Source organism: Girardinichthys multiradiatus, chromosome 18, assembly GCF_021462225.1.
Source record: "Girardinichthys multiradiatus isolate DD_20200921_A chromosome 18, DD_fGirMul_XY1, whole genome shotgun sequence".
Lineage (NCBI taxonomy): Eukaryota > Metazoa > Chordata > Actinopteri > Cyprinodontiformes > Goodeidae > Girardinichthys > Girardinichthys multiradiatus.
The window spans coordinates 6,528,516-6,552,657 of NC_061810.1; the positions used below are offsets into that span (position 1 = coordinate 6,528,516).

Genomic DNA, 24,142 nt, shown 5'->3' on the forward strand with positions numbered 1-24,142 from the left:
GTACAGCGGACACACAAAACTACGCTATGACAATACTAAGTGGGAGATTGCGATTACATCGAGACATCTTTAAAAAAAGGACACAAGAAAAGACAGGATGCTGTTAAAATCGATTTAATGGGTGTAAAATAATAGTAATATCGATGAATAAATATTACATGTAGAAAGTGATGGCATCATTTTACATCGTTGTTGACAATAATTTGACCAACTTCACATTAAATGATCTTTCCTAACTGTGCATCCTCATGTTGCTCATTCTAGATACAGAATCACTGCTTCCAATGTCTGTCCTGTTGTTCCTTAAAAGCGAAGCCTCAGTAGCCTCACTAATTATTTCTCTAATTCATCTCTCATGTCATTACATGCAGCTGATCATGATCTTCTCAGTCTATTGTTACAATAAAGCCAATCAAAGCATCCTGGAGGTTAACAACAGGACTGGCTGTCCAATAAATGGTCATTTGCTGTGGAATATTTCTCAGCGGTGACCGGGATTTGGCCTCGAGTGGCCCCACTGATCAGCGGCGGGATGGGTCAGGTTAGTGAAGGCCTCCAACGGAGCTGGCAGATGGGTTGTACGGTGCGATGACACAGAAGACGCAGCCTGCCTCCTGGAACGCGTGCCTCATCTCCACCTAGTGGGCAAAATGCAGAGTGCACCAGTCAGAGAAGCGCACTGGCCTGACGCATCTGGCTGGAGAACAGAGAGCCTTCAGAGCTGGTTAAACAACACATAACTCATCACAGAAGATTGTGTTGCATTTATAACAAGGACTCGTGTTTGTTGGTGTCTCTCTTCCAGAACAAGCCCTAAGACTGTGAGAGGGTCCTTGATTTTATTTCCCTTTGGGATTAATTAATACAGTATTTTTGAATTTTCAATTGAATACATCACATTTGAATATCACAATGGGATGTAACGTTGAAACAGACATTTAAACACATAATATTAACAAAAACATTACCTTTTTTTTTCTCTGTCCAACATTAAATCAGACTAAACCCTTTCCTGTATCAGTTCAAATTACCAAATTTATTTCTATTTGCTAAATACAATAAGAGAGATTTTTTTTCTAACAGAATTTAATAAAAACTTTCTCCAAATTCAAAAGTTGTCCTAAGTATTTGGTAGAATTGCCTTTTAAATTTTTGGACTTGGGTCAAATGTTTTGGGTATCATTGCACGAAAAAAGCTTCGGAAAAAAGTTTGCAGGAATTTAAGCCCATTCTCCCGACAAAACTGTTGTAGATGAGTCTGGTTGGTGGGCCATGTTGCGTGCACACACCTTCTCAGCTCTGTCCATTGCTTTTCTATGTGGAAAGGAATGGATTTGTGATGCCCACTCCAAGATGTCAACTTTGTCCTTAAGCCACTTTGTAAATAAACAGATGGTATGGTTAGGGTTAATGTGCATTTGGAAGATCCATTTGTGCCCAAGCTTCAACCTCCTTGTTCATTTATTGAGATCTAGCTTCCATCTGACCACATAATGTTCTTTTCTTAGGAGTCTCTTGTGTAGTAAAATGCTAACACAAAATGATGCTGCCACCCCCTTACTTCACAGATGGGATGGTCTTCTCAACAAGCTTGGAAGCTTCTCTCTTTTCTTCCAAATATAATGATGGCTATTATGGCCAAACACTTTACTTTTACTGTGAGAACTAGGCTGCACGGTGGTGCAGTTGGTAGCACTGTTGCCTTGCAGCAAGAAGGTCCTGGGTTTGATTCCCGACCGGGGGTCTTTCTGCATGGAGTTTGCATGTTCTCCCCGTGCATGCGTGGGTTCTCACCGGGTACTCCGGCTTCCTCCCACAGTCCAAAGACATGCCTGTTAGGTTAATTGGTCTCTAAATTGCCCTTAGGTGTATGAATGAGTGTGTCCATGGTTGTTTGTGTGTTGCCCTGTGATGGACTGGCGATCTGTCCAGGGTGTACCCTGCCTCTCGCCCATAGACTGCTGGAGATAGGCACCAGCTCCCCCGCGGCCCACTATGGAATAAGCAGTAGAAAATGACTGACTGACTTTACTTTTATTTTCATAAGACCAGAGGACATGTCTCTTAAGGTTACAGTCTTTGCCCCTGAGTGGATTTGCAGTTTCTATTTGCATATAATTCTTTGAAAAGATGTACTTGGCACCTTTAGGCAGATGGAATTTGGACCCAAAGAGGAACCAGACTTATGGAGGCCCACATGTCTCTTCCTGATATCTTGCTGACTTCTTTCATGACATCATCCGGGCTTTACCAAATTTACAGTTTAAACATATAATAATGTTAGTGTAGAAACCTCTGATTTGTTTTCCTGAAAAAAGCTAAAAAATAAATCTCTCTCTCTCTCTTATTTTGATGGAATTTAACAAATATTAATCATTTGGTTAATCCTAACTGATCTAAAAGTGGACAAGTTTAGTCTGATGTCACAAGTCTTTTCAGACAGTTTATATAAACGTCTGGTTTCAGCTGTAGGTGAGTCACAGTCCTTTCCATTGGAGATGGACATGGTGACACATTCACAGGCAGCAAATTACTCCTTGGCTGGAGAATCGTGTCATGATGGCTAATAACTAAGAGTACTAAAGCAACACCCATAATGAAGCCAATATGTGGCATCACGTAACCTACTCACTACAACAATTATTAGACCCATGGCAAAAACAACTATTTTTATTTTATGGGTATTACTTGAATCAAGATACAGTCAGTGCCTTACAAAAGTATTCCAACCCCTTAAGCTTTTTCACACATGACACCGTTACAACCTGCCAAGACATGGGCGTCCAAATACACGCCACACTTTCCAGATTTTTATTTGTAAATAATTTTGAATACCATGCATGCTTTTCCTTCTACTTCACAATTATGCTCTACTTTGTGTGTCTATCATTTAAAATCCCAATAAATACATTTTACATTGTTTTAATGTAACAATGTTAAACTGTTCATACATCCTCATGACTTTTTCAATGTGTGTATTGTGCCAAACAAGACCAGTGTGACATATCTATATTTGTGGAGATATGGACTGGAATGGTCCTTTGCTTATCTGGGCTCCTCTGCTTCAGTTTTTAATTGATGGATTAATTAGTCTATAATTTCTGGAGTGCTTGTGTAATGTACGTCCTTACTTGACCTGGCCAATCATTAAAAAATGAGCTTTAGTCCTCTGGTCTCAGAGAGACTTAGGGAGAACCTCCTCATTGTGTAGTCTTACCAGCCTTGCCTGGTCCAGACACAGACCCACCACGGCCCCCCCACTGCCGGGTAACTTCACAGCTGAGCCAAACTGTGAGAACCAGCAGAGACTTCATGAATAAATATACGGTGAAAGGAACACAGCCTTGAATCTGGTCTGCATTTAGATGTTGGTGCACCTTTGAACACCTACCTGCCTCGCCAGCTGAACCATCCTGAGGTTCCCAGGACCCAGACAGTCATTGGTGTAGATTGACCTGTTCACCAGTTTACCATTAGATACAAATATTTTCTTTGACGGGATGTAAAATATCATCTAACATAAAGATAAAAGAGCTTCAGCTTTAATAATGTCATTTAACCAATCATCTGGCTTGGTGACTTCCAAAGGGAATTGGTTGCACAGAATTTTATTTAGCGGTACTGGATTATAGGGGGCTAAATAGAAATGCACTTTACAGATATGAGCCACTTTGTGTTGCTCAATCACATAAAATCCAAATAGAATATTCTGACGTTTGCAATTTTTTTGGGGGAGTGCACCAATTGCCGTTTTCTGGCTCATCCCTGATCTTTAAATGACTGACCTGCCGATTCAGATTTTGGTCTATACCAATTTTCTTTATAACTGACACTTTCAGGTGTCATAAGGTCACAACACACTTTCAGTTTTTCAGTCTTATATTGTCAACAGTTGTTAACCGCTCACATGCAGACGTGACCTGGTGGGCGGTCTGTCAGTCAGCCCTCTCTCATAGCAGAGCAAAAGGAGACAGTTGCTGATTTATACAGGTCCATCTCAAAAAATTAGCATATTGTGATAAAGTTCATTATTTTCCATAATGTAATGATGAAAATTTAACATTCATATATTTTAGATTCATTGCACACTAACTGAAATATTTCAGGTCTTTTATTGTCTTAATACGGATGATTTTGGCATACAGCTCATGAAAACCCAAAATTCCTATCTCACAAAATTAGCATATTTCATCCGACCAATAAAAGAAAAGTGTTTTTAATACAAAAAACGTCAACCTTCAAATAATCATGTACAGTTATGCACTCAATACTTGGTCGGGAATCCTTTGGCAGAAATGACTGCTTCAATGCGGCGTGGCATGGAGGCAATCAGCCTGTGGCACTGCTGAGGTCTTATGGAGGCCCAGGATGCTTCGATAGCGGCCTTTAGCTCATCCAGAGTGTTGGGTCTTGAGTCTCTCAACGTTCTCTTCACAATATCCCACAGATTCTCTATGGGATTCAGGTCAGGAGAGTTGGCAGGCCAATTGAGCACAGTGATACCATGGTCAGTAAACCATTTACCAGTGGTTTTGGCACTGTGAGCAGGTGCCAGGTCGTGCTGAAAAATGAAATTTTCATCTCCATAAAGCTTTTCAGCAGATGGAAGCATGAAGTGCTCCAAAATCTCCTGATAGCTAGCTGCATTGACCCTGCCCTTGATAAAACACAGTGGACCAACACCAGCAGCTGACACGGCACCCCAGACCATCACTGACTGTGGGTACTTGACACTGGACTTCTGGCATTTTGGTATTTCCTTCTCCCCAGTCTTCCTCCAGACTCTGGCACCTTGATTTCCGAATGACATGCAGAATTTGCTTTCATCCGAAAAAAGTACTTTGGACCACTGAGCAACAGTCCAGTGCTGCTTCTCTGTAGCCCAGGTCTGGGGAATGCGGCACCTGTAGCCCATTTCCTGCACACGCCTGTGCACGGTGGCTCTGGATGTTTCTACTCCAGACTCAGTCCACTGCTTCCGCAGGTCCCCCAAGGTCTGGAATCGGCCCTTCTCCACAATCTTCCTCAGGGTCCGGTCACCTCTTCTCATTGTGCAGCGTTTTCTGCCACACTTTTTCCTTCCCACAGACTTCCCACTGAGGTGCCTTGATACAGCACTCTGGGAACAGCCTATTCGTTCAGAAATGTATTTCTGTGTCTTACCCTCTTGCTTGAGGGTGTCAATAGTGGCCTTCTGGACAGCAGTCAGGTCGGCAGTCTTACCCATGATTGGGGTTTTGAGTGATGAACCAGGCTGGGAGTTTTAAAGGCCTCAGGAATCTTTTGCAGGTGTTTAGAGTTAACTCGTTGATTCAGATGATTAGGTTCATAGCTCGTTTAGAGACCCTTTTAATGATATGCTAATTTTGTGAGATAGGATTTTTGGGTTTTCATGAGCTGTATGCCAAAATCATCCGTATTAAGACAATAAAAGACCTGAAATATTTCAGTTAGTGTGCAATGAATCTAAAATATATGAATGTTAAATTTTCATCATGACATTATGGAAAATAATGAACTTTATCACAATATGCTAATTTTTTGAGAAGGACCTGTAGACCTCTGCAGAGGTAGATAGGATTGATGGATAAGATCAGATTCACATGTAAGTATCGGCCAATCGACGATCATTCAAAATTAAGGAAATCAAGGTCGACCGATCAGTGCACCCCTAGTTTTAATGTGACATAATATGAAGAACTTCAAGAGGTATTGACATTTTTGCAATGAACAGTATCAGTTTCCATTAACAAGAATCATAGTTTATTGCATCTTTGCATGAAAACACACCAAGAGCTTTCTGCAGACATGACAAATATATGGCAGGCATGCACTCTGAGAAAACCTGGGGTTAATCGCATTTCTGGTAAAGTTAGGAGCAAACGCACTACTGGATCAGTGCTTCTGTGATCTTTTCGTGTCTCTGCTCTGTTCTCTAAAACCGCCAGTTGGTCATGACAGATGGCCGCTCACTCTGAGCCTGGTTCTGGTTCTGCCGGAGGTTTCTTCCTGTTAAAAGGGAGTTTTTCCCCTCAATTTTTGCTACATGCATGCTCGGTATGAGGGATTGCTGCAAAGTCACTGCAAGCAACTGTCCTCTGTCTCTACATGCTGATCCAGGAGGAGTGAATGCTGCAAGTAACTGACTTGTTGCAATCTGTTGGGTTTCCTTAGATAGAAAACGTTTTAACCAATTTGAATAATAACCTAAATATGACTGTACTGTTTGATAATTAGTATTAATTGACTGTACCTGACTTGAAATCTGTATGATTCGATTCAATCGGCTTTATAAATTGCCTTGAGACGAGGTGTTGTGAATTGATGCTATATAAATAAAACTGAATTGAATTAAAATATCAGAATTGCAATTAGTATATCAGATATACTGTGGTACCTGCGCAGCTCAAAGTTCTGGTCCATCAGCTGCGCCAGACGACTCCAGTCTCTCTCTTTAATTGCTGTCCTGAGGGGAGAAAAAAAGTCCTCAGATCTGAATTTGGATCTGTGAGTGAGCTCACATCCAACTTATCTGTTTTCAAGATCCAAGTCAGGAAACAAGTGAGATTTGCTACTTTCCATTTCACTGACCAGTCTACTACTAAAACCAATACAAGCCAGTAACAACAGATTTCTCTCCATGTTGTACATTCAACACAGTTTGTCTTGAATCTGATCTTTTTCCTGTCTTGGTAATATTCCATGCCCTTCAGCATTTCTCTATAGCTACATAAATCATTCAACTAAATACCATCTAGCCCTCGCTGTACTTGTTCTGCTTCTTCTCTACTAATTTTCTAACTCTGTTAACTGTCCTTCCACTTCCCTTTTCTGCCTGATTCTCAGTCCAGATGCCATTCTGTTTACATTCAATACACTGAATGTTTAAAAGAATGAAAACATTAGACAGTGTTGACACACAGTTGTTTATAATTGCTTTCCCAATGAAGATGCTTGAGCTCCACTGTTAAGCAGCATTTGGTTTGATATTTAGTGTATATAAATCTTTTGTCACAAAGTGTTGAAAAAAAAAAAACATTTTACCACACAATTAGGACAGAAAATGTCTATCTTAGATCTGCCTAAAAGTTGGATGGAGTAATGCATTGTGCTGACATATTTCCAATGTTTAGTAAGGTTTTTTTGTGCAAACATAAGTGATATATTTAATTTTATGCCCTTTAAATGCAATCTTATTTTACCTGACGTACACTGTGCCAAATCATCTGAAACATTTGGTCCCAAATAACCTTAAATATTCCGTCCCACATTACTTGAAACAAGCTGTCCCAAATTATGTTAAATATTCTGACCCAGATTAGCTGACACCAAACATGGTGCATGACAAAAGAAAATGTACTATATACAAAAATCTAAACATAGTTTCTAAACAAAACATTTGTTTTGATGCACTATTAAACAGTACATATTTTACTATTGATGCTGACCACTCACCCCTGTGTGATGTCACCTCCCTTAAATCTTGTGAAACTGATATGCTTCCAGGACAACATTACTGAAACTCAACCTTTCCCAAATTACGGTACCTGATGCTCCACTGTAGCTACATTTATCCCATGGTCTATGAGAATGATTTAAAGGGATATTAACCATCAGAAATGAAAATCAACAGTTTATTACTGCAGTGATTTATCATTTAGCCAGATTGGATGCTGAGATAAGGGATAGTGAGAAACCTTGAGATGACATCCTAGTTGTTACATTTTTAGAATTAGAGCTTGGAAATTCTGGATTTTGAGTAAAAACGAAATAAATGCACCATATCTTCTAAGATATTTACTTAAAATTGTTCAGACCTATTAAATACAGCAGAAAAAGCATGCCTCTAACCACAAGGGAATAAAAAGATCTCTGGATTTGATGTGTCGAACACCTACCTTGCATGGTCTGTGAGCTCAGCGAAGGACCTCATGGCCTCAACAACCACTGATTCTCCTGTGGATATACAACAAACCAGAAAGTAATTCAACTAACATTTTTTCAGTGTTGAAGTTCTAAAAGCAGTATTGTGTGAGCTTTAAACAACAGAGCAGCTCAATAGCAGAGGCACCGTTCCCTCTGCTTATGTTAGCGCTGTGTGCGGCTTTCAGCTCCTTCCGGACAGAACCGTGCAGCATGTTTTGAATAATATTATTACATAAACAGTTCAGCATTGTTGTTTGCCGTACTGTCATGTTTCTGTGCTACTAGATAATTGTATCTCTGTTAACAAACTACAAAATAGCTGAACGGGTTAAAGTTCAGTGCTCCTTGACCAGGGGTGGGGTGTGAACCGCCTCAGCTTCATTTAAAGAGACGGCACCAAAACGAGTTGCTCTCAGACGCACCTCAGAACAAGGGTAAAAGAGGAGCTTGTGGAGCTACAAGAACAAGGAGTTCAGACCAAAGCATTGCAGTTCCACTTTATATAGACCACAACTGAATGGGTTAAAGGAGAAAAGACAGGATTTAAAAGCATATGTCCCTTTAAAATATTACTTTTTATGAAGGATTTACTCTCCTTTCCCCCACACACAGCTGTTAATAGACATTGGTTATTTAAAATCTATTTATTAGTAAAGTATATTTTAGAAAAAAATCCAACCAATTTAAAATGAGCCTACAGCCAAGAAAAAGGTAAAAAGGTTTTCACATTGGCAACTTTCTTTCTTTAGGAAAAGCAAGCACACCAAATTTCCCTGGCATTCTATAAACCAGCATTCAATAAGTGCCCTAAGACATGGGAGTAATTTTTTTTTTTCCCAAACAACTACACACATAATGTTAGACTGGAAGACGCACCGCTAAGCCAGCGCTGCCGGATGTTGCTGTGGATGCGTCCAGAGTCGCTGGGGTCACTCAGGTAGGCCAGCCAGAATGGTGGAAGGTTACTCATGTCCATGGAAGCATAGTTCCCTGAGCGAGGCCAGAGCACACAGGAAGAATTATCTACTGCAATATCCTGTTTGTTCAAGATTCATACCAACAAGTCCAAAATGAGTCCAAAACATACGACTAAAAGAACAAGAACTCTTGCAAGAAATGATACAGATGGAGCCTCAATTTCACAAACATGACTAGGGGTAGATAAGGAGAAAGGAGCTAGAGACCTTGGGAAGTGAACCAAATGGTCCAACAAAGCATCTGTCATTTTCTGTGTTTTCTGTAATGTACTCATAAACAGTAAAGTACAGGTCCTTCTCAAAATATTAGCATATTGTGATAAAGTTCATTATTTTCCATAATGTAATGATGAAAATTTAACATTCATATATTTTCGATTCATTGCACACTAACTGAAATATTTCAGGTCTTTTATTGTCTTAATACGGATGATTTTGGCATACAGCTCATGAAAACCCAAAATTCCTATCTCACAAAATTACCATATTTCATCCGACCAATAAAAGAAAAGTGTTTTTAATACAAAAAACGTCAACCTTCAAATAATCATGTACAGTTATGCACTCAATACTTGGTCGGGAATCCCTTTTGCAGAAATGACTGCTTCAATGCGGCGTGGCATGGAGGCAATCAGCCTGTGGCACTGCTGAGGTCTTATGGAGGCCCAAGATGCTTCGATAGCGGCCTTTAGCTCATCCAGAGTGTTGGGTCTTGAGTCTCTCAACGTTCTCTTCACAATATCCCACAGATTCTCTATGGGGTTCAGGTCAGGAGAGTTGGCAGGCCAATTGAGCACAGTGATACCATGGTCAGTAAACCATTTACCAGTGGTTTTGGCACTGTGAGCAGGTGCCAGGTCGTGCTGAAAAATGAAATCTTCATCTCCATAAAGCTTTTCAGCAGATGGAAGCATGAAGTGCTCCAAAATCTCCTGATAGCTAGCTGCATTGACCCTGCCCTTGATAAAACACAGTGGACCAACACCAGCAGCTGACACGGCACCCCAGACCATCACTGACTGTGGGTACTTGACACTGGACTTCTGGCATTTTGGCATTTCCTTCTCCCCAGTCTTCCTCCAGACTCTGGCACCTTGATTTCCGAATGACATGCAGAATTTGCTTTCATCCGTAAAAAAGTACTTTGGACCACTGAGCAACAGTCCAGTGCTGCTTCTCTGTAGCCCAGGTCAGGCGCTTCTGCTGCTGTTTCTGGTTCAAAAGTGGCTTGACCTGGGGAATGCGGCACCTGTAGCCCATTTCCTGCACACGCCTGTGCACGGTGGCTCTGGATGTTTCTACTCCAGACTCAGTCCACTGCTTCCGCAGGTCCCCCAAGGTCTGGAATCGGCCCTTCTCCACAACCTTCCTCAGGGTCCGGTCACCTCTTCTCGTTGTGCAGCGTTTTCTGCCACACTTTTTCCTTCCCACAGACTTCCCACTGAGGTGCCTTGATACAGCACTCTGGGAACAGCCTATTCGTTCAGAAATGTCTTTCTGTGTCTTACCCTCTTGCTTGAGGGTGTCAATAGTGGCCTTCTGGACAGCAGTCAGGTCTGCAGTCTTACCCATGATTGGGGTTTTGAGTGATGAACCAGGCTGGGAGTTTTAAAGGCCTCAGGAATCTTTTGCAGGTGTTTAGAGTTAACTCGTTGATTCAGATGATTAGGTTCATAGCTCGTTTAGAGACCCTTTTAATGATATGCTAATTTTGTGAGATAGGAATTTTGGGTTTTCATGAGCTGTATGCCAAAATCATCCGTATTAAGACAATAAAAGACCTGACATATTTCAGTTAGTGTGCAATGAATCTAAAATATATGAATGTTAAATTTTCATCATTACATTATGGAAAATAATGAACTTTATCACAATATGCTAATATTTTGAGAAGGACCTGTATATTTAAAGTTAGTGTCTAAAACCTTTAAAAAAATTAACATATTTGCAACATCCATCTATGACATCTATTGGCATCAGTACCATAGCCTTGCTCATCCATGAGCTTCTTGCTGAAATCCATGTAGACCAAACCTTCATACACCTGCAAGGACAAGGGGACACACACTTCCTGTTAATGTTGTTCTAAGCCAGTTCTCAAACGTTTTAGATGTCCAACCTAAATACCAAGTGGGCAAAGTTAGAGGTTTCCTAATCTCAAAATACAAAATGGCTGCCACACCTTAAAATATAAAGAAAATCAAAAAAACGTTGCCATTATATCTAAATAACTCAGTAAACATGTTTCTTCAGTGTTTGAATGTCTTTAAAATGCAAAGAAAATCCAGCTTCAGGAGTAACTCAAATAGAGCATATGGAGCCACCAGCACCTGCTCCCAGTCCAATGTTGTCCACTGCAGATTGCTTTGAGTTGTTTCTATTTGAAACCAAGACTACTGACCTACTCATCTTTTGGGCTATTTGTACTCAATGCAGTGTTGGTTAAATGTTTTGGTTTTTATAGATTTTTTACACATCTGTGATGGAACTGTACAACATTTTCCATTTTGACTAATAAATAATGCCATGGCGATATCAGTGTGGTGGTTTGGTTCACCGGAGTTTGATTTAATTACTTTCAGAACCTGTACTTTAACAGAATATTTATATGTTTAAAACCCTAGAACTGACAGGGGGTGTACTTTCTTTTTACCATGACTGTAGCTCTATCTCAGATTTGACCTTACTGCATGTACATTCCTTAATATGTACCTTGTAAATAGCCAATATCAATATTTCTTCTAAATACCAGTGAAGTCAGCCCCAGTACCACTTGTACCAGTTTGTGAGACACAAGTATAAGCTGTGGTGGACTGCTCCCTATGGTGTTGAACAGTTTACTGACCTGCACCACTCTGTCCTGCAGGCCAGCTGTAATGAACAGCTCATCGGTTTCCACACTGAGGATGAAGTTGGCTCGGATTGGTTTGGGCAGATCCTTCAAAATGACAATAAAGAGATGAACAGAGTAAAATCCCGGCAGTCTGCCCTGATGGCTTTGATAACACACCAACAGGAGTCATGGGGTCATGCTACCTTACATTGTCAGTGATGTTGTAGAATTTCATGAGACACTTTAAAGTTGCTGATACGATGGCACTGTGGCAGTGGGGGGGGGGGGGGGGGGGGGGGGGTAGAGAAAACGATTTTATTCTGTTCAAAATGAAAAATGATTAAATTGGATCATGTAGAAAACAAACTATTTACCTGCTTCCAGCTAGGCCCTTGACAGAAAGAACAAATTTCATCAGAACTTAACATGTTTCTTCTACATTGCATGTAATAAGCGTGTATTAAGCATGTACTAAGGCACATATATTCTTACTGGCTGTACTCCTTACCACTTGTCGAGGAATATTGGTGTCGTACTTCAGGGTGAAGTTCTGCTTTGTCAAAGCAATGCTGCAGCAAAGGACAGCAGAATGAGGACTGAGTGTAGCAATACTAAAGAAAAGCTAACTGAATCAAGTATGGAAGAAGTATTTTTTCTTAGATGTTACAGTAGCTAATACATATTTTATGTACTACTGTCCGACTTCTTGTTGGAGTTTGATAACTCCAACAATTACCAACTGCACAACTAAAGACTTTACAATTGACCATAATATAGATTGACACATTGTTTTATGTGTTAATGGTTGGGTAGTAGTCTGGGACAATTTAGCAGTTAGCTTCAGAAAAAGCATCATAATTAAAGGGTCTGATTCTTCCTGCTAGCCATACAGACAACAGGTGCACTAAAGGGGCAACAATGAGATGAACCCACCACCTAACTCCACCAGGACGGCACATCAATGCTGCTATTGCCCAAAGGTTTGCTGTGTCTCCCAGCGCAGTCTCAAGATGATAAAGGAGATTCCAGGACACAGGATGTTACGCTAGAGGAGCTGGACAGTGCCGTTCGATGTCTTCAGTTAATCAGCAGGATCGGTATCAGCTCCTTTGTAAATGTCTGGAACAGGATGAGTACTTCTAGAGCTCTACACTGACCCACAGTCTTTATGCGGCCAGCCTGAGAGCCTGAAGTCCTCTAGTAGGCCCTGTGCTCACTGCCCAGCACCATGGCGCTCAACTGGCATATGCCAGAGAACACCGAAATAGGCAGGATAGGCAATGCCACCCTGTTCTTTTCATGTGGAAAGACTATGCAGGTGGTTCCTGGAGGAAGAAGGAATTAATAGCATACACGGGCCTCCACGCTCCCCTGACCTAAATCCTATAAAACATCCCTGGGACATCATGTTTAGGTCCATCTGACACCATCAGGTCGCACCTCAAGACTGTTCAGGAGCTCATTGATGGTCTGGTCAGGATCTGGGAGGAGATCCCCCAGAACACCATCCTTCATCTCATGAGGAACATGCCCCGACGTTGTCAGGCATGCATACAAGCACGTGACATTTCAGCAAACTGAAGTAGCCTACCGCATCAGTTTTTCAGTTTACATTTCTCCATGATATCTGTGGGTTGGTCTTTTCCATCAAATGATGCGGTATCCTTTTATTCCTAACACCTTACCATTTTATATGAGCATGGATATCCAGCATGACTTTTACCCAGTTGAGATCTGTTGTGTTTTCAAAGTATTCCTTTCATTTCTTGGAACAGTGTATTTAAAGATAATCGGTTAAAATGATCACAGTTTAATCCAATGACAAGTGTGATTCTCGTTTTATCAAGTTTTAAAATCTTTTTATCTCTTGCGAGAGGAAATCAGAGATATGTTACTCCAGGAAAGTACCAATAAGGGTGGAAGTAGAGGAAATGAGTAAACAGACATGACAATAGTCATCATTTGTTACATCCAACCCATATAGCTAGTCTCTTAAATCTCTGAACAGAACGAAGATGGAGAGTAGAAGTGCTCGATTCTCAGCTTTCACTACCTTCTTCAGAGGCCTGAGGTAATAAAATATCAGCAGAGAGGCTCTAAGCCTGGTTCTCCCAACCTGAGCCTGGTTCCGAAGGGTTCATTCTGTTTAAAAGGAGTTGTGGCTCTCCATTGTTGCCCCAGGCTTGCTCAGGGTGGGGGTCTAAATTCAAGTAAAGATATGATGCAATAATACAAGTATTTTGTTGCTTCTTTAGCTATTTTTTTTTACTTCCAGAGTTATTTGCACTTTTATAAAATATTAAATTACAGACTTCATATTGAACTTAATAAACAGTGATTGAAGAATTAAGAAAATGAGTAAACTGGAATTTTTTAACATATCACTAATGTTTTTAGCTTTAAATTGTTATGATTGAACCTTTTTTTCAATTTACCCCTTTAATTCAATTTTCTCTCAATTTTAATTCAAATTATGGGCATCCCAAGAAAAGATTTATAAACAGTAATTTAATTTTTAGTTTTAGTATCAAACTCAAAACATTTTGAAAAATCCAATTTTAATTAAGAGTAGATTTAGTTAGTGTGAAAAAATCTCCATGTTAGGAAATCATTTTTTTTTCTTACAGAATTGCTGTTGGCAAAATTATTGATAGCTCTAACAATTGCTATGAAATCATTGTGCCTGTATAAATGTGGAGGAACTTTTCCGTTGAAATCCAAGACTTCCTGTCTCCCCAGTGTATAAATAGGACGTGACCCTAAAGCCCATTTCTTTTAGCCACTCTTCAAATGGGAAAGACAAGTGAACATACCATTTAAGTATGACAGATATGTGTTGATCCTCATAAATCAGGAGTAAGATAGCTAATACATAACTACCGGTACTTACCTAAAATCTTTATCTAAAGGCAAAGCGATCATTAAAAGGTTTGAAAGAACAGGAATTGGGCAAACAAGGCTAGCTGAAGTTTACAGTGCCACCAAACACAGTTAGGAAAACAATAAGGAAGGTAAAACCTCTCCAAAACTCACTGATAGAGAACTGCAGCATTTCTTTATATGTTAGATTATGCTACTTAATAAACTAAGAATTTATTTGAATGCTTGTTGCACATCGTTACCAGGGGTACCAATAATTTTGGAGGGCACTGTAATTTCTGCTGGTACAAGGCCAAGGATGTTTGTCCTAACATTACAGTAACATTAAAGCTTCTAGTGGAAAAACTGGGCAAAGACACACAGTAGCAGGGCCACTTATCTCACCCTCGTTTGGAGCAGAACTGGTAGAACTTCTTACACGTAGCCTGCAGCAGCCGCAGACCTCCAAGATACCTGCAAATTTATAACGGAAGCAGATTTGTTCTTCTGAATGTGATCAACACCGTGGGCTCATTACTAAGACCACTCACCCCTCCCTCCTGCTGATACAGAACAGATCCTGCAGACTGCCGAACTCTGTGGGGTCATTCAGGGGATGAGGGACTAAAACCTGAAAACCACGTGAATTCAGCATTCTGACTCAACATATCCAACAGGAAGGTGGTTTACAGGAAAAAGCCCATTACCAGAGTCTGGCTCTCCACCAGAGTAACCTCAGCCCAGAAGTTAGAGATGGTCATGGCGATGGTTTTCCCATTGAAGCCATCTGAGGGATTTCCCATTAATCCAACCCTGTGGGTCAGGATTAGGGAATCTGTATCAAAGAGCTGCTATAGTTGAGTTATAACCCTTATTATAAGACAGTCATCTGCAAACACATGGCTGTCCCACCTGGCATATGACCGGCATGTGATTGGTTCCGCAGGGTTGTCCTGTTTCTTGGTGGAGTAGTGAGTGAGCCACTTTGTGTAGTCGGACAGGCCCTAACATGGCAGCAGATTAAAATAAAGCAGCTTCTCAGATAATTGTTCTGTTTTCATTACTTTGGATACTTTATCATAGCTGTACTCTTAATGTTGAAGCATCACTCAGACACAGCCAGAAAAGTTTGGACTGTGTCACATTTACATCCCAGGTACAGATACAAACCACTTGTCCAATGAGCTGGAAGCCAGTGGGAAGCTTCATGCCAAAAACGTCGAGCTGCTTCTCATTGATGAGCCACTCCTGAAGATCATAAAGAACAGAGGTGGAACAGGACAGCTGGTCAACACTTCTGCTGAAGTCGTTTGTGGTGCTTTTATCAGAGCATGGTGCGCCTCAGCTTGACGTGACACTTCTCTAAACGTTGTTTCCAACAGCAGGCAGCGAGCTCTCTGTGGATGTGCATGATCAGTGCGACGAGAAGCTGTGGAGACAACTTCCCTTTCTGTTACTGTGTGCGGAGGGCTTTTGTTCTGTGTGAATACAGAACCGGCTCCAAAAGTACCCGATAATGTTCAGCTGTAACAACCGGGAGTTAAAGAGCTGACCTAGTTAGAACAAGAATAAGTTGTGCAACATAAAGATAAGCTACTGAAGTGTGCACACTGATAGGATGCAATATTTGTTCCACATATTTATAACTAATGCAGAAGAAAGGCTTTCACTTCCTGTAGCTGATGTTTGTTTCTTCTATGTCGGCTTCATTATCTGGCAGAAACAGTAGTAATTATGAAATATTACCCATTGATCAGATCAGCATGTTTTATGCTGTACTATATATACTGGTGAAAATATGCAAAAAGCTTTCAAATAAATTTATCTGTAATATCAACTGGAGCATAAATATTGTGAGGCAGAAGCCCGTTTCCTTTAGCTACGGACTACTAGAGGCTGGACAAGGAGCCATATTCATCTTGCCCACCATACAGTGAGCAGGATGGAAAGGAAGGTAAAGAAAATCTCCAAAGCTCACTGTAGCAAAGAGTTGCATCTTTGTTGCTGTCTCATTAACAACCGATTGACTGTCTACATGCATCCAGGTGTTAAGAGTGAAGCCAGAAATGTTTTCCTGACCTACCATCACAAAACATGTGGAGTTTGCTAAACTTTTTATCTGGAAGCATGCTGGGGTCAGATTGGACTAAGACTGATCTTCTCAGAAAAAGAGCATCCAGGTGGGTTTGCAGTGCAACAAAGGATGAACATGTAGAACAGCATGCTCACTGCTAAGTATGGAGCTGTAAGCTTCTACATCACGGAGGAGCTATGAGGATGCGGGCCTGTTTCCCTGGGAACCTTGTTGGAACACATGGCCTCAGGAAGTCTTTTAAACACAGGGACGTTTTCAGTTAAGATCTGATACACTCTACCTGCAACCTAAAAATGAGTCATCATTGGGCCAAATCAGCACAAAAAAGGTTCTACAGTCAGGTAATCAGCTTCTTTAACTCCTATCGAAAACCTACAGGCTGAGCTGCAGAGAGGAGGGTGAATCAGACAGAGGAAATGGTCACAGACCTCTCTATATGCTCCGACCTTGTAAAATGTTTTTGAAGCAGATTAAAAGCTGTCCTAATGACAAGAGTGGTTTGTTGAAAGTATTAACAGCAGGGTGTCAGCACCTGTTGGATTAGTGATTGTATTAAAGCTAATTATTCCTTCCTATGGTGTTCCTTCCACACTGAATAAATCGACAGGTGTCGTTTTTTTTAAGTGTCCGTATGCTTAAGCTCCATCACATAGAGGGCCACATTTGTACCATTCTTGAACTGAGGTCAGGGGCCACAAAAAATTATTTTGAGGGCTGCAAATGGCCTCCAGACAGAACTTTGGACATGCGAGGCTTAAAGTGACAAACTAATGGCGAGGCATTCTTCTTACGGATTTTCTGCTAGAGAGCATAATTCTTCAGTCCATCGATTATGGCAAGTCATCCAGGTCCTGAAGCAGCAAAGTGACCCCAGATCATCACACTACCACCACCATGTTTGACAGTTGAAAAGTGCCGTTAGTGTTAAATGTCACAAAATGACCCCTTTTAAAAGGGTCCACTTTTGCTACATTAGTTCAAAGAATATTTCCTCAAAAGTCTTGAGGATTATCAAGGTTGTTTTTGGCAAATGTGAGACGGACCTTTGTTTTCTTCAGGGTCAGCAGTGGTTTTGGCCTTGGAACTCTTCTTGGTTAATCATGTAGTCTGACCCTAAGTGAAGCAAATGAGCCCTGCACAACGTTAGATGTTGTTCTGGGTTATTTTGTGACCTCCTGGTTGAATTGTTGATGCATTCTTGGAGTGATTTTGGCAGGCCGGCCTCTCCTGGGAAGAATAATCACTGATCCACGTTTCTCCTTTTGTAGATGATGGCCCTCACTGTGGTTCTCTGGAGTCTCAAAGCTTTAGAGGTGGCTTGGCAAACCTTTCCACAGTGACTTCAAATCTGTTCTTCTATAAAAAGGGGTACTTTATGAGATCTCTACTTCATGTTCTCAAACAGTAATTTGTTGATTCTATAAGTAAGGCTTTTGAAATGTAAGTCATAGAAATGTTGTTAATCCTGATCAATTCATCATTTAAAAACAGGCCAATTTTTTTTTATATACAGCAAGATTAGCAAGCTTTTTCCCTTAAAGGGGGCATATCACGCAAAATCCTTTTTTAGTCCTTAAATACATTTTGTTGTGTACTTGTAGTCTGTAGGAGTGCAGAAAAGTTGATTTTAATCTCTCCAGGTGTTGCAGAGATAACTTCTGTTTGGGTCATATTTTTCAGTACGTTCAGATTTCTCTATCATCTTTTACGTTTTTCCAACTGCTACATTACGGCATTTGCTGTGGAACAGCCAAATAAGATTATGATCATCCGGCTGATCAATTTCGCGTATCCGCCATTCTTACTTCTCGCTGCGGTTTTGTCCAAGCTCCAATGTGTCTCTACATTAAAAGAGGTTCGATTGTTGGGTGTATTAACCCACACAATTCATTACACCGTCAACCAGCATCAGAACCTCTTCAAAGTGCCTGGTTCCATTTTATTTTTCATGGAAATGTTCCCACATCAAATTCCCCCTTTTTTGCGAGAAACATTTCAAGGACTGCCTTCAGCAACCTCTGCCAGAATCAAGAAGGATTTGCTGAAAGACTTCATCTGATTAAGGAGTCAGTTCCTTCTGTCTGTAGAAACGACAGACACATCAAAGCTGTGAGCCGCAAATAACGCTAAAATGACAACAAACTTTGTTTTAGACGTTAAATTATTATGCGTTATGACATCCTGGCCATTGCTCTGATAGCAGTAGCATTGTGTGCTGCTTTTAGCTCCTTGAGGACAGAACCATACCGCGTGTTTTAACAATTATTATTACATAAACAGTTTAACATTGTTTTTGCCGTTTTCGTCTTGTTTCGTTTGCCCCAGCCCTTCTCTATTCAATACATCTTAAAAACTCAATTGGGTGTCAGACAGATTCCAGGGCTGTCACAAGAGGCTTCTGATATTTGCAGACGACACTGTGATCTTTAGGGTGCAGGTGGAACAGAGCTGAGAGGTGAAGGAAAGGAATGAACGTCAGTCAAAGCAGAGAATATGTTTGAAAGAGAGGGAGTCAGAATGAAGCTACAAGGATTAAAGATATCGAGGGTGGATCAGTTTAAGTACCTGAGGTCAACCAAAGAAAGGAACGGGCAGTGTACAAGAGAGGTGAAGAAGAGCATGCAGACAGGATGTAGAGAATGTAACATCGGGTTCAGTACAGGAGATGTGAGACCATGTCGTCTGTGAACATCATAAACCACTGATGATTACGTTAATGTGGTGGGACGGACATTTCATTGAGACCTCAGAAAAAAAGCTGAACGAGTCTTGTTTACTGAGGAGATGATTGTTTGCTGAGAAAATTCTGCTGCCCTGTGAGAAAAGATGAGAGAGTTTTGACTTTGGAGGCATGTAAAGGCAGAGTTTAGAATGTGCTGAATGGCTGAGAAATAACTCGGGTCTAAGTGTTGTTTGTTGCAACAAGAACTGAACCTCACTGTCTATGCTGGGAAAAAAGGAAGTACCGGTAATGATAAAAAAACACTACATCAACATCACCTACGAACCCAGAACAGTCCGAAGGTCCGCTCAGACGCTTGCGGCTGTAGGCTGAGGAAGTCGGACATGTAGGACAGCGTTTCTCCACGGATGCAGTAAAACACCACACTGGCCAGCCGGGACGTTGTCCGCTCTTCCTCAGGTTTTTCCAAAAAGCGAGTTATCCTGGTTCAGAAGCCAAATGGATCAAAAGCAGGAACAAGCTGGAAACTGAGCTCTGTAGAAGTGTCCTCACCTGTGGGTCTCAGGACAGACTTCCACAATACCCCTGGAGCTGCTCCTCTCACCTTCCTCCAGCTCATAATAGATGATCAGCTCTCCAGGCTGCAACACAGACAAAAGGATGAATATTCATTCATCTTCTATACCGCTTATTCCATAGTGGGTCATGGGAGGGCTGGTGCCTATCTCCAGCAGCCTACAGGCGAGAGGCAGGGTACACCTAGGACAAGTCGCCATTTCATTGCAGGGCAACACAGAGACAAGACAGAGGACAAACAACCACGCACACACTCATTTACACCTAAAGGGAATTTAGAGAGACCAGTTAACCTAACAGTCAAGTTTTTGGACTGTGGGAGGAAGCTGGAGTACCTGGAGAGAATCCACACTTGCACAGAGAGAACATGCAAACTCCATGCAGAAAGACCCCCATCTGGGATTCTTACTCCAAGGCAACAGTGCTACCAACCGCGCCATCATGCAACCCCTACTTAAACGACGTAAAGGAAAAAATACACCCCATAAACTCTAAGACTGTGCATTTTGTGGACATCCAGAGTTTTCAGGGTGTACTTAATTTTCCATTCCTTTTTGGAATCTGTTGTGTGTCTTTTACAAGCATATCTATTCTAAACAACAGAAACAGCATGTCACCATTAAAATACAGTTATGGGAAAAAAAAAGGTTTCCATGACGGTTTATACACGGTTGGGATTAAACTAAGTACACCCTATGATTCAGTGAGTTGTAGAACCACCTTCAGCAGCAATGACTTAGTGCCTGTATTTTGTTTGACTTCATCAGTCTCTCACATCACTGGGAAGGACTTGCTGCCTATTGGTCTTTACAATGTTGCTTTAAGTTCCCAGAGATTTGCAGGCATTCATTTCTAACTGCCTCTCTTAGGTTCCCACCACATTGTTTCAATCTGGACTTTGACTGAGCCACTTTAGCACCTTAACTCTGTCTTTCAGCATTTTCTGTAGTAGACTGGCTGCAGTGCTTTAATCACTGTCCTGTTGATGAACCAGCTTGGGCGAAGATTCAGCCGTTACACAGATGGCCTCACATTTGACTCTAGAATATGTTGGTAAACAGAGGAGTTCATGGTCGACCCAATGATCGCAAGGTGTTAAGGTCTTCTGCCTGCAAACCAAGTCCACATCATGATGCCTCCACCACAGCTGGTATGAGGTGTGTGTGCTGAGACGCTGGGTTTGGTTCTCTCCACTGCACTGTGCATTATGGTCAAATATCCCTACTTTCGTCTCATGTGCAAGGGTGTACTTAGTTTTTTCTAATGACTTTATTGACTGATGGAAACTTTCCTATTTTTCTTATAAATGTATGTTTTTAGGTTAACATTATACAGGAGAAGAATGCAGTTTACAGTTTGATCACACGGTGGCGGTGTTATTCCTCTGCTGCAGTATCATCAGGGTGGCTGCTGCTGCTTTCTCTCTAGTGTTGGTGAAAGTTGAGAACAGTTGTTCATTTGAAGAAGAGCACAATTATTAACACATCCCCTCACATCAGGGAACCTCACCTTGGACCTGAAGAAGCGGATAACTTGAGCGATGTCAAAGTTCTGATCAGAACACAGCATGTCTCCAGCGATCTGCTCAAACAGATAGTTAAAAACTGATTGTACAACACCCACTGCCCGAATGATAGGATATCTGTCTGATGCATTCAGCACTGACAGCTTCTCGTACCACAACAACTTCATCCTCCAGCTTGCGACTCCGTATGACAAGTTCCAGGTCGGCCACGGCCCCAAGCTGGTCCTTCAAGGTGGTGCTGCCATCGTTGACAACATTTTCCACTGGGAAGTCATTAGCTGTGGCCCAGCGCTCGTAGTGCTTATACCTGATCAGAAGAGATTTGAAGCAGTTGCAGCCGCAAGCTGAGGCAATAAGTCCAGACCAACAGCACTTTGGTTCTGTAACTCACTTGTCTGCATTGGTGACCAGGTAGACCTCAGTGAAGAGCTGCCGCCTGGAGAGAAGCAGAGAAGGTTCTCAGGCCTAACTGAGACATTCCAAATCTGAAAATGTTCCAACTATTCATGTTTGGGCCATTTAAACTTACACGTTGACAGTCTCCCACCAGAAATCCAGGATCTTCTTTCCCCCAATCCCAGGAAGCAAAGCCTTGGGTACACCAGTCAGATGGTTGTATAAACCTGTGTCATCATTCTGTGAAAAAAACAAAGGTCCTTCAAAGCTTTACTCCCAATCATGGATGCTTTACCACTCATTTATGGCCCAGTTTTTGTTTCATTGTGGTTTTGTTTACCACTGATAAATAAATTCATCCAGGCACGAAGAGCTCCTAAACTTAAATTTAAGGTTCTTTTTAATGTAATGTGTAATTAAAGTCTCCATTTTTGGAACAACTAGAGACCAAGAGACAGGGTGAAGGGAGGGGTAGGGATAACCCTAGGAAATGACATCGAAGCCTCAGGAGGAGCAACTGAATTTGGCTGCCAATTTCTGCAGTCAAAGGGTGAGAGGAGGGGTACACCCTGGACAGGGTGCCAGTCCATCACAGGACAACACACAAGACCAACAACCATACACATATACGCTCATATCTAAGGGCAATTTAGAGAGACCAATTAACCACACAGTCATGTTTTGGGACTTTGGGAGGAAGCTGGAGTACCCAGAGAGAACCCATGCATGCACTCGGAGAACATGCAAACTCCATGCAGAAAGACCCCAGGCTGAGATTCAAACCCATGGCGCAGTTGGTAGCACTGTTGCCTTGCAGCAAGAAGGTCCTGGGTTTGATTCCCGGCCAGGGGTCTTTCTGCATGGAGTTTGCATGTTCTCCCCGTGCATGCGTGGGTTCTCACTGGGTACTCCGGCTTCCTCCCACAGTCCAAAGACATGCCTGTTAGGTTAATTGGTCACTCTAAATTGCCCTTAGGTGTATGAATGAGTGTGTGCATGGTTGTTTGTGTGTTGCCCTGTGATGGACTGGTGACCTGTCCAGGGTGTACCCCGCCTCTCGCCCATCTGGAGATAGGCACCAGCTCCCCTGTGACCCACTATGGAATAAGCGGTAGAAAATGACTGACTGACTGACTGATTTTTATTTTCCCTACATTTCATAATTCCAGAATTTTCTACTACTTGAATTGGAAAAATAACATTTCTTTGGTGTGTTTTCTGGTAAATAAAGTAGTGCACATCCTCTAGAATATGTGATTTAATTGTTTTGCAGGGGTTGTCACTGCCTCTCCAGAGCCTAAACCAAAAAAAAAAGCTGTGTTTATGATAGGTGCTAGATGCTTTTCCCCCGGTATCTTAACTTCAGGGAGCATTAATATCTACTCAGGCTATTTTGTCTGCTGCATTTCGACTAGGAAACTGAAAGCTTTATGTCCCCTGACGCAGAGTGGGCGCTCTCCCAACCTGAATGCCCTGGCACCCAAGAGGCAGTTATCCGCAAGATAACTCTACAGCTCAATAAAGCATCGCCATCACTTCATATACATATATAGATAGATGTGATTTTCTCAATTAGTCTTCGCACAGAGTTGCTTAATTTAGCGAAGTGGGCTCAAAAACTTCACTCAGAAGCGCCGCCCCGTCACCATGCCAAACCCCGTAACGGAGTTGGCCCATTTTAGATTTCCATCATTTCTTCATAAATAAACTCGTGTATTAAATATTTACCCATTTCAATTTCAACGTGAGGTTGGACTCAAGAATTCTGCATGATCAAAAGCTAACAAACGCCTTTATTTGAACGAAACCCCAACTTTTAAAGACCTGCAGCCGTAAGTTTGTTCCAGCAGGATGGCGCAGCGCGGAGACTGGAAACGAGTCCGCTTTTCAGAACTGAAAACTCCCAAATCAGAGCCAAACATCCCACTGAAAGGGTACGAACTTGTATCAAAAGGGACGAATCAACAGGCACCAGCAGGAGCCAGAAAGTGATGCTTAAAAGGCCACATTCCTTGACGCAGTTCTGCGGAGTAGCCGCTGCTTCGTGACGGATGTGAACTTTGCACTTCTTCTTCTGCTACAAACCACGTGTTATTTACCTTGATCTGTGTCTCTAAAACTGTGCCGTGGCCGGCTACCAGCAGGATGCAGATCATGGCTGCAGATCAGGTCGTTTAGGTGGGGCTTTAAAATAAGACTCCCCGGGCTGAAGACCCTCTGACTGTCCAGCAGCTTTAAAACATTTAGAGCGTCACAGAGACGACGTACTTCC

At 41.7% G+C, this 24,142-nt stretch overlaps 1 protein-coding gene across 2 annotated transcripts; it reads right to left on the reverse strand.

The window, feature by feature from the left end:
• Positions 1–98: 98 nt before the first annotated feature.
• LOC124883490 (glucuronokinase with putative uridyl pyrophosphorylase) lies at positions 99–24,131 on the reverse strand. 2 transcript variants are annotated; one of them, XM_047390600.1, is made up of 23 exons: positions 23,970–24,131; positions 22,004–22,110; positions 21,866–21,910; positions 21,628–21,781; positions 21,459–21,530; positions 19,926–20,014; positions 19,699–19,855; positions 15,766–15,843; positions 15,508–15,599; positions 15,303–15,408; positions 15,147–15,226; positions 15,001–15,069; positions 12,245–12,305; positions 12,111–12,127; positions 11,945–12,002; positions 11,749–11,841; positions 10,887–10,947; positions 8,803–8,916; positions 7,899–7,956; positions 6,398–6,466; positions 3,392–3,455; positions 3,218–3,289; positions 99–638 (listed from the first exon to the last, which is right to left on the reverse strand). In XM_047390600.1, the coding sequence occupies exons 1-23, from the start codon at positions 24,024–24,026 to the stop codon at positions 543–545; spliced, it is 1,869 nt and encodes a 622-aa protein (XP_047246556.1). In that variant the 5' UTR covers positions 24,027–24,131; the 3' UTR covers positions 99–542. The 2 variants fall into 2 exon arrangements, with proteins under 2 accessions (XP_047246556.1, XP_047246557.1); XM_047390601.1 differs by lacking the exon at positions 23,970–24,131 and adding an exon at positions 23,813–23,911.
• Between the last annotated feature and the right edge of the window lie 11 nt (positions 24,132–24,142).